The sequence below is a fragment of the Thunnus albacares genome, chromosome 22, assembly GCF_914725855.1.
Source record: "Thunnus albacares chromosome 22, fThuAlb1.1, whole genome shotgun sequence".
In the NCBI taxonomy this organism is placed as follows: domain Eukaryota; kingdom Metazoa; phylum Chordata; class Actinopteri; order Scombriformes; family Scombridae; genus Thunnus; species Thunnus albacares.
The window spans coordinates 5,744,296-5,758,992 of record NC_058127.1 but is presented as its reverse complement, the minus strand read 5'-3'; the positions used below and the strand labels follow the sequence as shown (position 1 = coordinate 5,758,992).

Below are 14,697 nucleotides of genomic sequence, written 5' to 3'. Positions count from 1 at the left end.
ATCTTTAGTTTTATATGCTGAACTCGTCTGCACTTGCTGTAATATACCTCCTCAGGTGTTCAGACAAGTGAGAAACAGCTGGAAATGAGCATCTGTGTAGAAAGCAGTTTGCTCGAGGCCCCCCCCTGTTTTACACTCCGAGCACGTGTGACTGATGATTTTCAGATGTAAAATGGAGCTGGTTTTATATTTTCACCCCCTGGCTCATCACATTGATCTTTTCTTGGACCAGAAGTTGAATTTTCAAGCATTTCTTTTCTTTTCATGACCGTTTTGCTTCACATTTTACCACAGCAGTCAGTGACTTGCTCAGGGGGCACCACTAACTATTTTTCCCACCTGGAGATTCAAACTGACCCGTTAATCTCAAGTCTCAAGGCTAGAAACAGCTTTCAGTAATTAATTCTCTCTTGTTATTGATATTTTTCTTCCTCTGGGTTCATTTTGACGGCTCCCTGCTGCTTGAACACTAATCCAACGCTGTGCAGGATATTACGAAACAATCAAAATGCATCATCTGCTTCAACACTTACTCTAAAAATAAACAAATGTGGGGGCAATTACGGTGCAATAAGTCAACGCGGTAAAACACACACAAATGTGCAAACAAGCAGAGCTTCTAAACGTTCTCCAGGAGACAGTGGTTCATGAGGATTACATGCATTAACAAGACTAGAGCCACTAATACTGTGGGATGAGGCTTATCTTTGTTTCTGTATGCTGTTTATTGTGCTGAATGTATGACGAGTCACTAATCTGCACTGTTTCAACCGTCTGCCTGTCCGTCACTGTTGATCTCTCCAGTCGGTTCAGTTTTAGTTGTTAGTGGAGGGTTTTAGCTTAAACAAGGAGACACCTGCTGTCTGCTGGTTCACAGCAAGTCTTCAAACGTCAGATAGAGTTACTGTAGGTGAAGATGATGCTGTTTAGTAGTCTTCAGCAAAGTAAAATATGCAACTTTTAAGTCTTGAATGCAGTTTCAGAAGTCTGAAAATAGTATTTTAAGAGAGTACCCTGCAGTAAAATGCAGCTAGAACCAGCTTCAAACTTTAACTGGTCTTGCTGGATTTACCTGGTGGGCCAGCGTGTTCAAGCTGGTTTAACTGGTGATCAGCTGGTAGACCAGTTTTGTGTAGCTGGTTGAGAGGTGAGCAGCCAGGTTGGTAGTGCTGGTGTAACTGGTCAGGTGGTTGCAGACCAGCATGGCCATACTGGTGTAACTGGTCAGGTGGTTTCAGACCAGCATGGTCATGCCATTTTTTTGATTGTTGCTTTAGACACAAACATGGTTGGACTTCAATCAAATTTCATAGAACATGCTGAGCAGGCTGAGCCGATAAGCGAGCTTTGTGGTGGCGTAGGGCCTCGTGGCCAACAGAGTGCCCTGACATATGATTTAGCATCGCACTCCTCTGAAATTGTTGGAGTCATGACGGACAGTTTTACTAAAGAAAGGTTGAAAATTGATGCAGCAGAACAAGAGATAATGTCTTTTTTTTATTCCACTTATTCTTCTTCCTTGTCAAAAACCTGCCACTTACATCACCCACAACGCAACTCCACCGCTGACAGTTCAGAGAATCAGTTGTTATGCTAGTAGCGGCTAACGTAGCCTGGAGCTGCTAGCCTCCAGCAGAGACGAGGAGCAGGCTACAAAGGTCTGGTATCATCACTTCTTTCTAACTCCAAACTCTCAGATATTTTTTTTTTCATTTTCAAACTTGTAGTCTTCATCCCCGACTGACATCGCTTGAGGCAAGTTATTAGATTTCACACAGCTCCCTCTGCAGACACGAAAACACTCCCCTAACACCTGGAAACACACACTAATGTGTAAAATCTGTGGAGAATGTGATCCTACTGAAACAAAAATACAATGATTTGCAGTTTTTATGTCTAAATGAACGATGAGAAGTTGAATTTGTCCAAAATTTGTCTCAGTGTGACACCTAAGAGGTTGATTCACCCAACTGACAAACAAACATGTTTCATTTTTACTCCTAGTGGTATCTATCCATGCAGACAGTTTGTGTTTTATTCGCTGTGTAGTAGTTTTGAGATCTCTGCTGCATATTTTTTTAAATGACAGTGGAAAACAACTCAACAGCAGTGTGGTTTTATAGAAACAATCTGCAGGTTGTTCTGCTTGTTGACAGTTTTCAGATGGAACTATTTTTTTTCTGAAAGTAAGAAAAATGTGAAAATTGTCCCCATTGAGGACTTTAACAGGGACACAGTTTATCACTTATGCACAGCTGTCTAAACTGTGTAAGTGAGAAAGTACTACTGTAATTTGGAAGTTTACTTTCTGGGTTTCTCTGTTTTGTCGTGAGGAGTTTGATTGAATACAAGCCTCTCGCTTTTTCATTATTTTTTCTATTTTCTGCAGCTCTGTTGATATTTTTCTTGCTGGTCTTCCTGACTAACGTTCAACTCTCTGTTTTTTTTTTTTTTTTTTCTCACAGACTGTCCAGATGAATCCCATGACACAGCTGTACTACAAGAAGGTGAGTCAAGCACACACTTAAACACACTTGTGAGGACGTTTGCTGGGACTCTTCCTCGGTCATAAATCTGAACACACGGACATCTTAAAATTAGATTAAATTAAATTAAACTGATCAAGGATAAACATCACACACCTGCAGATTTTACCTTTTAATTATCACATGTTTAGTTCTCTTCAGTGTCAAAGTAATCCAGTGAAAGCTGTCTGTACGTCCATGATCACAGTGCACACAGGACTTCTCATGGTGCAAATTTGCCAGAAAATGATCAAATATAGACCAAAGAACCGGGGCTCAAGTTGTAGTCTACAGCTGCACTCCATTTTTGGCGAGCGGCTTGTTATGTAGCGGCGAGGGCAGAGGAAACTCTCTTAAATGGAGTGCAGGCGGCTCATGAAGCAGCTGATATGATGCTGATCTTCATCAGCTTATAAACAATGGATGATAATATGAGAAGAGTGGCGGTAGCGGTCTTTGTTGAGGACGAGATATCACAGGATGATGTTATTTAATTTCATTCAATCATGATTTTACACAATCTCAAACAGTCTCTGCTTTGTTTCATCCTCTTGGAGTCATCCTCCAAATCCTTATGGGAACTGTAGTTCCTAAACATACAACAAGATTAACCTCAATTAAGGCCAAACAATAAAAATAAGAGCGACAAAATCCATCAATATGTTCGTTTTTTGGTTTGTTCTATCAAATTTTTTGACATTATTAAAGCTTTCATATCCATGGAACCATCCGTGGACAAATATTTCCCTGTTTTGAAGGTCAGTGGACATCAATCAATCAATCGATCAATTTTTATTTATATAGCGCCAAATCACAACAAAAGTCATCTCAGGGCACTTTTCGCATAGAGCAGGTCAAGACCGTACTCTTTAATTTACAGAGACCCAACAATTCCCCCCATGAGCAGCACTTGGTGACAGCGGTGAGGAAAAACTCCCCTTTAACGGGTACAAACCTCAAGCAGAACCCGACTCTTGGTGGGCGGCCATCTGCTTTGACCGGTTGGGTTGAGAGAGAGAAAGAGGGAAATAACAGCAGCAATAGTAGTAGCAACAGCCAAGGAAGGATGCCAACAGGACTGTGAAAGACCACGAAGACACGGCCTGCAACCCAGGGAAGAAGCAAAGTTATTGACATGCATTGATGTTACATGAATGCATACAGATGTAGAGGAGGAAGAGGAGAGAGGAGCTCAGTGCATCATGGGAAGTCCCCCGGTGGTCTAGGCCTATAGCAGCATAACTAAGGGCTGATCCAAGGCAAGCCTAGTCAGCCCGAACTATAAGCTTTATCAAAAAGGAAAGTTTTAAGCCTACTCTAAAACACATACAGGCAAAACACTCAAGTTTAAATTGCACAAAATATATTTTTTTTGTTAAAACTGTATAGTACATCTCGCATGCAAATTGGTGTTATTCCTGGTATTTCTTATTTTGAAAAATAACAATAAATTGCACGCCTGTCTAAGATGTGTAGTGACTCTGCTGCAGGCAGTACAAAAAAATCTGAACCCTCCAACAGCCCTTTGAAGTGTGAATTGGACAAAATGTCCTCGTACCAAACATCTGAAGTCTGGTGATTGCTGATAGAAGTGCAGGAACACACACACACACACACACACACACACACACACACACACACACACACACACACACACACACACACACACACACACACAGAGGACTTTGTTTGACAGTCTATCCATCATCTAGCTGCTTCACACTCGAGTGATTAAATCATCCGTGACTCTCACATTCAGTCACTCATGTCACTCACTGTAGTTTCAAATTCATGTTTTTTCAGTGTTTGCCTCACATCGTATGTTTTATGTTTCCTGTTCAGCTCTAATATGAAGAGTTTACTTATAAAACATCCACTAGTGCATAAAAAAAAAACAAAAAAAACGACACCAGCTATGAAACAGACAGCTGACATGACGGGAGAACTCTTGCAAATAAAATACATCTGATTTATTTCCTTTATAAGCTGGTTTAAAGCCCAAAACCAAACAATGAGATTTAAATATTTACAGCTTTATCCGTGTTTACCCATGTGGCTCCGCAGACGACAATGTCAGTCTGTGTCTGTGTAACAATTCTCTGTGTGTGTGTGTGTGTGTGTGTGTGTGTGTGTGTGTGTGTGTGTGTGTGTGTGACAGTCAATAACACGAAGAGCACAAAGCTACACATTCAAATCCAGACGGTCAAAATGAAGTTTAAACTTTCATTCGAAGTAGACAAAACATGTCTAAATGGTGAGTTTTTCCTCACACGTCCCCACATAACTGGGACTGATTTACTGGTTATTTAAGCCATTTATTTTAGACTTTTTGCATGTAAAAACACATAAGGTTTTCCTTTTTTGTCCGACTTTCAGACACGCTTCTCTGATGAAGCAGAAGTAGAAATGATCAATGAGACGAATCTCCTCTTATTATCAATATAGTTTCAATCAATCATTAACTCTGATGTGATGTGATGCAGCATCTCAGCTCATTTTCCCTGAAGCATAATATTATATATCTTAAAAGTGTGTTAATTTAACAAAGACATTCTTTATTTTAGGTTTCTCACATCGTCTAAAAGTCCCTAAAGATCCCCTCCAGACATGTTTCAGGACTCGGCTTTGAATAATAATATGGTTTTTCCACAAAAAAATATCCAAATGATCTTGTTAAAATCCTTAAAATTACATCTATTTCTTCCCCTTCACTGAAAAATCTTGAATCTGTATTCAATATTTGTTCAATATTTGTTTAACTGCTGATGTCTCCTTCTTCAATGAGTTTCCACATCACACTCAACGATTGGCTTCAAACTAGTTGTGATGTCACAAATCCTGCTCGTATGTAAACATCTTAAACTCAGATTTAACCTTCAGCAGATGAATGTGAAAACGAGGAAGACAACAACATCCAACTGAAGGAACAAGAAGGAAAAAAAAACACATAATAACAAACATTTTTTGTCAGACTTTTAGCTAAAAAGGTTTCTAGGATCCATTAGCAGCTGTCGGAAACAAACAGTCTTTTAAAACAAGTCTGTCTGCAGCGTTTCATAAATCACTGAAGATGCTTAATTAGATAAAATGAAAACAAATTGTGCTTTCAGGGAAAGAATAGCACTGATTTGATTTGTCATGCTCTGTTGACAAAACTACTTTTATACTTTTGATCCTTTTGTATTTAACTTTTTTTCTTTGTGTTGTTCAGGCGACGTATTCGCCGTACCGCGACCGCATCCCGCTGCAGATCGTCCGAGCTGAGGTGGAGCTGTCTGCGGAGGAGAGAGCCTACCTCACCGCAGTGGAGAAAGGTAACATCCATCCATCCATCTGGTCATTTTTATCACCGGTAGCCGTATAAATGCTCCCTGCACACCTTCATACATAAACAGTGCTGACTGGACGCTTTCTGGCGGCCGAGCAGCTGGTCGGTCGGACTCCGCTGTCACCGACGGTTCACGGGTGTCATCTCAGCAGCAGCAGCAGCTGACATCTGGCTGTATTTCCAGTGTTATTGAAAAAGTTGAATTTCTCAGAATCAGAATCAGTCATTTAATTGGTGCATAGTGGTTGAAGAGGACCAGATTTATATTAAAGTCTTGTTTATTTGCTGTATAGATAATGTTTGATGATTGACAGGTGAAGTATTTCAGTGCTTGGATGGACATAAAACTCTCCTGGTTGAATCATCAGTTTAAAAAACCTTGTTAGAAAAATATACAATCTTTGATAAACAGTCAAAGCTGCAAATCTGCGGACATAAAGAAAAGACATCACTGAGCTTATAATTCAGTTTTATGCACCACAAACTTAACAGAAGTCAAGATGTCACTTTTTTTAAAAGCTTTATAAAACATCCAGCAGCAGTTTAAATCAGCTCACTTTCAGATTGACGATCAGAATAAACAGGAGACTCTACGAGCTTCTGTGTTGTCTGAGATCAGGGTCGTCGTAAAAAAGACTTGTAGAGAGATTAAAGTTTGTACTGCGTCGTAACTCTGTGACACCTCAACGATAGAGAATCAGTCAAACGTGTTTCAATCAGGAGGGACGAGTGAATGAAGCAAAAAGAATTGTTTATCATACAGATGAGAGAAGTCTCTTCGGGACGTCGGTCCTGAGCAGCAGCGAGATAAATCCCCCCCGACGGAGTCCAGACGCTGGTGGTGTTGGTGGTTGATGACTTCGGCTGAGACTGATAAGGAGCTTTGATGAAATGATGTACTGATGAGTCTGCGGAGGTGGTTGGACGTGCAATAAGGCAGAGAGGGAGAAAACATGTTTAAATAGACAGCTGCAATATGATTGGCTGACAATGAAGGTGTGTCTCTGTGCTGTTGGTTAGATGTGACCACACAGAGGAATGACAGCGTGCGTGAGGGACGACCTGAGCAGGCAAAAGATAAACTTCCTGACTCAACTTTCACTAAGCCTCACATGACCTTTCTCTCTTTAGTTCTGTCACAATGCGACGCTGATTTTCTGAGTTAATTATGTTTTTGTCTGCTGATTTGTGAAAGCAGGATTTGAAGCTCTGCAGTGTGAAACTCTTGTTTTTTTGTGAATGAAACTCGCCCTCAAACGGAGCAGAACATGTAGCTTTATAAGACAATTTTAGGGACGTTGAGTATGCTCCTCCTCATGAACAGCTGGCGTTCATCAGACTGAAACGAGCGATTTACGACAAGTTTGTGTCGCAGCCAAGGACTCGGGCAGATGCAGGACTGTCGTGCAACTAGCAACGTCTTTATTTTTGCTTTAAACAACGCAAACAAAGCTCACTCTTACAGTCCGGCAGCACACTCTCTCTGCTGCTAAAAACGATTGATGGACAACAACAACAACAGTTTTCTTCTTCTCCTTCACAACTCGCTTTTTCCGACTCAACAGCGAAACCTGGTAGCGGGAACCAGACAGCGCATCCACAAACAATAATGAATGAAACACAAACTCACAAACACTTTATCCTGCAAAGACATTTAGGATTATCTACATCGCCTGCAGACATTGACTTTTATGCAGTTTAAATTTAACCCATTAGATTAACTAAGTTCTGCAAATTAACCTGTTAAACTAAATCACAAAAGAAAATATCTTACTGATATCCGTTGACCCTTCACATTCGGGCGGTTTGTTGAGAGCTTGTCGAACCCGACTTGAACCGCTCGTACGAGTAAACCTCACAGAAAAAATGGACGAGACTACTTAACTGTTCTTGCATGAGGCCCAGTGTATATCTGTGTGTTCCTCTACGTCTCCAGGTGACTATGCGGGCGTCAAACACGCCCTTCGCGAGGCGGAGGTCTACTACAACATGGACGTGAACTGTCTAGACCCTCTGGGTCGCAGCGCGCTCCTCATCGCCATCGAGAACGAGAACCTGGAGATCATGGAGCTCCTTCTCGACCACGGCATCCACACGGGCGACGCCTTGCTCTACGCCATCAGGAAGGAGGTGGTGGGCGCCGTGGAGCTGCTGCTGTCGCACCGGAGGCCCAGCGGCGAGAAACAGGTGCGTTTGTGTGTGTATGTGTGTGTGTTTAAACAAAAAGGGTTAATCTGTTGCATCCAGACGCATTCATGCACGCACGTGTTTGCATTTACTCATCCGTGAACGTGCGGCCCCCGTGTGTGTGTGTGTGTGTGTGTGTGTGTTTTTCCAGTTTTTTGTTTTAATGAGTGTGTGCGTGGTAATGAGTAGCACATCCATTCAGTGAAACGCTCCACGCCACGTTCTGCTGAGAGGAGGAAAATTAAACAGCTCGTTTCATAGACACACTGTGAAATAGGATTTAGAGGCAGATTGTATATTTGTCTGCCTGCCGCGTTTTTTGTATCTATGTGTGTGTGTGTGTGTGTGTGTGTGTTTGTGTGTGTGTGTGTGTGAGAAGGAGAGAGAGAGAAAATAAAAGAACATGTCCCACAGTTTAGTTAATGTGTAGGTGTTTAGGGGGATCGAGGAGGAAGCGAAAGAGTGAGAAATCATACGAGAAAAGAGATAAAGAAAGAGAGAGAGGGTGAGCGACATTGGAAAAGATAGGAGAGAGAGAGAGAGAGAGAGAGAGAGAGAGAGAGAGGAAGATATTTAAAAAAAAAACAGAAAGTGAAGAAGAAAACAGAAGAGGAGAAACAAACAGAGACTTCTTCTCGTGCGTTCGTTCCTGGACCGTCTGAGGCTGCGAGGCTCTCCACGTCACCATGGCAACGCAACCCTTGGCCGAAACCGGAGGATTGTGGGAAGGTTTTGGTCACCTCTCAGTTGGACGAGGATCGGAGACAAAATCTGTTCTCGCTTGCTTGTTTCTGTCGTCGAGCTTCTTCCTGTTTGTGTCACTTTTGTCCACATTTACATCTCTTTCTTTTATTGTTATTTCTTTATTCTTAATAAAGATAAATAGAAATAAGTAACATATAAAACATTTATAAGCTCCTCTGTTATTGTATGTGGTCTGATAAACAGTTTTATTACAGTGTTTAAAGTGTGATCTTTTTGATATTTATCATTATTTATTTTATTCATATTATTTTTTAAAAGCATGTCAATGCACGTTGTTCGCTCAAACACAGGAAACGAAACAAAAACAGTCAGAACGAGGTTAGAAAACCTTTTTTTTTTTTAACATCATATAGAAGAAAATTGCAGCAATTTGACTGAATAACTTCCAGTCTGTACGTCTTAAAGATGACTGAATGTGACGCACAGTTTAGAGGAGACGGAAAGATGCAAGTTTGAGCTACATGATCGGGGAACATGAGAGGGGAAAAGGACGGAGACTGGAGAAAAATAACAGAAAGAAAACAAAGTTCCTGGAGAGTGTTGAAATCAGTCAGAGAGGAGAGACCGATAAACAGTTAGTTTGCACAATGACAACAGAAATAAATGATAAAAAGTTGTTTTGTGAAGCCGTTTATATGATCACATCTATCCAACACTATTTCAGTCATAACATAGTTGTTTGTTCTGGACTTTTGGACTTGATCCAAACCAGAATGACAGGTGTGAAACCTCCACTGGACAACACGCTGACGTCAAACCAATCAGTATCAAGTATAGAGAGACGCAACCACGTAGGTGATGACGACAGGAAATAGGTAAAGTTCTTTAGTGCGTTTGCATAATTGCAAATGTTTACAACGTGTGACAGGAAGTACAAACACAGTCCTGCAGTCAATCATGTGAATAAAGCAAAGCAATCATTAATTACAGACCTTTCAAATCTCATATCATCTAAAACAATATCTAATTGTAACGTTGTTGATTTAAGACTTAACAAAAACACACAGAAACAGCAACTAATAGAGAACAGAATAGAGTTTTATATAATCTGTTAAAGCAGCTCTACATGTGTGTGTTTGCATGTGATGCCTATTTTAAGAACTGGATGTGTGTGTGTGTGTGTGTGTGTGTGTGTGTGTGTGTGTGTGTGTGTGTGTGCCTGTTTTCCAAACTGCTCTTCCTCAGCTGACAGGTACAGTCGATGCCTTTTATCTTCTCTTTCTGTGCAAAACAGTTGACCTTTCTGCCTTCCCTCTCCATCTGACTCAATCTCTCTCTCTCCTCTCTCTCTCCTTTCCTACTTCCATCATTAACTACGACCAAAATGCAGTTTTTTCTACACCAGCAGCTCAGTAGAAATGAAAGGAATGAGACAGCAACACCAGTTAAAGGAAAGAAGGAAATGATAAAAACACGGAAAGGAGGATGAAATCTGAAAAGGTCTGAAGGAAGGAGAGGTGCATGAATGAGGGAGGGAAAGCGTGGCGAAAGAGACAGAGAGAGAGAGAGAGAGAGACATGGAGAGAGGAGAGCCAGACAGAGAATAAGAAATGAGGGAGCGAGAAGGATAAATAGTTGCAGAGAGAGAGAGAGAGAGAGAGAGAGAGAGAGAGAGAGAGAGAGAGAGAGAGAGAGAGAGAGAGCTATGCAGATGAAGGAAAGGTTTTTCAGGCTCCCGTCTCTCACTTTCCTTTGATGTGAGAAGTGTGTGATAAAAGAAAAAAGAAAAGATTAAGTGCGCGTGTGTGTGTGTGTGTGTGTGCGTGTTTGCTTGTTTTGATCTGCGTATGTGTGTGTGTATATGGTGTGTATATATATGTGTGTGTGTGTGTTTGAGCTCGCAGATGCAAATGTGTGTTTATTTTTTACCGAAAAAAAAAAAACTGAAAGGAATAATCAATAATGCAGAAAAAACTAAGTTGAAAACTGGATCAGAAAAACATGATTTGCTGCACAAACTTTGTCTAGTTTCACTAAAAGTTTACTGATTTATTTCACATTTCTCTCTCTCAAACATCGCAAAAGATCCAGTGGAGAAAGGATATTGTGAGACGATACAGAAACCGTTTGACTGTTTGTTTAAGGTTGACGCATTGTCTATTAATCGTAGGATTTGATCCATTGATGTCAAAGGCAAGTTTATTTGTGTAGCACTTCTCAACAACAAGGCAACTCCATAAAACTTCACTAACCAAGACCACTCCTAAAATATGGATTTAATGTTTTATTGGGTAGGTGGCGGAAGAGCAGGGTTAGGAGGAAGGATAGTTAGAGGGATGATGGGAGAGGGTCGAGGGATGGGGAGAAAGGAGAGCAGGCAGGAAAGAGGGAGTGGATAGGAGATGTAAGGAGGAAGGGTGTCGACGACGGGGGGGTAAGTGGGAACAAGGGGGTCGAGACTCAGTGTGGGGGTGCTGTCTCAATGGTCTGGCGTCCGTACGAAGCCCCCTGTTCCTGTGTTCAAGCAGAGAAGAGAGAAAAGTTAGAGAAGGGGTCGAGGTGGGAGGGACGTGCAAGCTGAGACAAAGCTGAGAGGAGCGGATGTGGTACAGAAATGGGATGCGTGCAAGGTGTGGTCTTTGGTTCCTGAACTTTGTTTATAAGTCTATAAACTTCATATAACAGACATTAAGACAAAATCTAAAAAAGAAAAAAAACACAAGACATCATAAAATCACACATTTAGAAAACAGAAAATACAAAAATAACCTAAAATACAATATAACAAATAACATCTGAGAATAAAAATGACAGTGCAGCTACAGTACAGTGTGAGATATTGTAATTTCTTAAGAAAAAAATACTAAAATTCTCTGATTGCATCTTCTTAAATGTGAATATTTTCTAGTTTTTTTAGTCTTCTAGGACAAAAAACTGAATATCTTTAGAAAACAAAGACATTTGAGGACGTCGCCTCTGGTTTTGGGTCACAGTGATCGACATTTTTCACCATTTTCTGACATTTCAAAGTCCAAACGATTAATCGATTGATTGAGAAAATAATTAACAGTCAATAATGAAAACAATTGTCAGTTGCAGCCCGAGATCTTTAAGTGTCCTCTTGGCTTTATGGACTGGGTTGAAATGACAGTGCAGCTACAGTACAGTGTGAGATATTGTAATTTCACAAGAAAAAATACTAAAATTCTCTGATTTCATCGTCTTAAATGTGAATATTTTCCAGTTTTTTTGGTCTTCTAGGACAAGAAACTGAATATCTTTAGATTATAGACTGTTGATTGGAGGAAAACAAGACATTTGAGGACGTCGCAGCTGGTTTTGGGTCACGGTGATCAACATTTTTCACCATTTTTTGACATTTCAGTCAACAGTCGATAATGAAAACAACTGTCAGTTGCAGCCTGAGATCTTCAAGTGTCCTCTTGGCTTTATGGACTGGGTTGAAATGATGTTTACGTTTTTTTATGCATCAGTCACGGCAGGATTCGTCTGTTTCGGAAGACCTCTAATATAAAGTATAGTGCAAGAAAACAAAAACAAAATTAGTTGTATTTAGTTGTAATATGGGTCAGTCCTAGTGGGAGGGTGTTGTGAGCGATCCTCATCACCAGCAGCAGGAAACACAGGAACGTTTTGATACACGGAAAGTAAAGAAAAAAAATCATTTTGATCTGAAAATCTATCAAAAAAAAAAAAAAAACACACAGTCATACCCAAACTAAAGTTGTGTGTGTGTGTTTGTCTCATTAATCAGTGTGTGATGGCAGCTGTTCTCACACTCCTTATCACGCCAGGAAAAAGATAAGGGAGGAAGAGAGATCAGATGAGTTAAAAAAGGTTTTGGCAGGAGAGAAAGAGACAGAGAGAGAGAGAGAGAGAGAGAACGGACAGAGGAGAGGAAGCAGATGGAAAAAGGGAAGATGGCAGGAGGTTTAGACGTGGAGAAAGACGGAAACGGTGAAGAGAGGATGAAGGAGAGGTGGAAAGGAGTGAAAGGCAAAGAGGAGAAGATGAGATGAGAAGCACTCACACTTCCTTCTCCCTCTGAGAGATGAAAGAGAGTCCACACACGTGTTCGCTCTGCTCCTCCCTCCTTCCTCGTTCCCTCCTCGTCGTCCTCAAGTCTGCTTCTTCTTCTGATGTCCGGGAGTATGATATGTATATGTGTGTGTGTGTGTGTGTGTGTGTGTGTGTGTGTGTGCCAATATCACAAGATTTGGACGCCATATGTTTTGGTGACAATCAAGCACATTTTCACTTCTTAGTTTGCTTCCGTTTTCTGTGATCTCGCTCACATTTGTGTGAAAATGAAGATTTTGAGGCTGCAGTTTATGTTGTTTTTTAATTGGACTGCATGAGACCGTCAGCTGTTCATGAGGTTTTGACTGTCTTGCATTTTATTTTGAGTTTATTCACTAAAAACGTGTAAAAAACGAAGACCAAAGAACAACCCTCCAGGATCCATCGCAGCTCATAGGGCTGGCATTCACTTAACCCTTTGCGCCCTCGGGATGCAATTTATACTAAAAAAATTTGCACTCCCTTAATCTCAAAATCATAACTTGGAACGCTTTACAAAGATCTGCCGTTCCTCTGCTACTTGTTAAGGATAAGCATCAGTAAATCCACTTTGAAGTTGTTAGAAAAAAGAAGCTCTTTATAGCTTAAATTCTTGGTTCATTATCTTCAGATCTGTGAGTTTTTCTCCAGGAAAAAGTAACTTAACCCAGTTGATCTTTTTACAGCTACTGTACATTACTGGTGGAGTTGAATCTGATGTTTAGAAAAGCACAAATAGTGAGTTTATATGAATATTTATTACATACAAATATTTGTTTTCGGGGGAGAGGAAAAAAAAGTCAAATAACAGTGTGCAGGTTAGTGAGGTTACGTCGTCTTTCTGTCTGTTACTTTATATCCTAAAATTAGAAGTTTAATAAAAACAAAAACAGGATTTTTTTCTTTTATTCAAATACAAATGCAAATAATTTTGCTGCCTCAAAAAAACAAACCAAAAAAAAAAAACCCAGATACAAATACAAATACTGGTCTCTCTACACGTCCCTACTGTACATCCATGCCTGTGTGTTAACAGGAAGTTTTTGTGAAGAGTTGATTTGCCATATTTTACTGTAAACACACATGAAAAAAAATAAAATAAATAATTTGTTTTCTCTCCCAGCAAACAAAATAAGCTCCTCTGAACGTCCTCTGAACGTAGGGGGGATGTTCCCTGGTTGCTCGGCTGCCAAAGATGTGACATCTCAACTTGATATCAATCAGATCCGATGTCACAACAATGTATTATTATAATGTCTCGCTGGCTGATAAAGAACAAATACAATCAGCAAAGCAATAACATGAATAAAAATGGGGTTTCTGTTTGACATTATTAAGGCTCAGAGTCACATCAACATCTTATATTCCTGGAACACTGACAGTCTCCTCCATACATTTATATATATATATATATATATATGTGTGTGTGTGTGTGTGTGTGTGTGCTGTGTTAAATACTTCTGGTCATAGAAACAAAAAATTATGACATTTCCATTTCTAATTTGACATTTTTTTCCCCATAAAAGTCTTGTAGAGCACTATTTACATGTAAAATGATGATGTTTCTGACTAGCTTAACTCATGGTGACACATATAGTGACTATTAGGGATGTGCAAAGATCCCAGTATTTGTATTTGTATTCGAATAAAAGTGGCTTAAAAATGTTCTGATAGATATTATTGTTTTGGCTCTGCTTCCAGTTTTGTAATAATTAGGGATGTTCAGAGATCCCAGTATTTGTATTTGTATCTGTATTTGTTGGGGCAGCAAAATTATTTGTATTTGTATTCGAATAAAAGTGGAAAGAGGCTTAAAAATCCTGTTTTTTGCTTTTATTACACTTTTAATTTTAGAAAATTATTATGGTTACT

General features: G+C 40.1%; 1 protein-coding gene across 1 annotated transcript in view; it reads left to right on the top strand.

Moving 5' to 3' along the window:
* Positions 1 to 14,697, top strand: part of trpc5a (transient receptor potential cation channel, subfamily C, member 5a) — a 164,128-nt gene that overhangs the window by 65,492 nt on the left and 83,939 nt on the right. The window contains exons 2-4 of the mRNA XM_044342493.1: positions 2,466 to 2,507; positions 5,737 to 5,839; positions 7,790 to 8,040. Coding sequence (XP_044198428.1) covers positions 2,475 to 2,507; positions 5,737 to 5,839; positions 7,790 to 8,040 — 387 coding nt within the window. The 5' untranslated portion in view covers positions 2,466 to 2,474. The remainder of the gene's footprint in view (positions 1 to 2,465; positions 2,508 to 5,736; positions 5,840 to 7,789; positions 8,041 to 14,697) is intronic.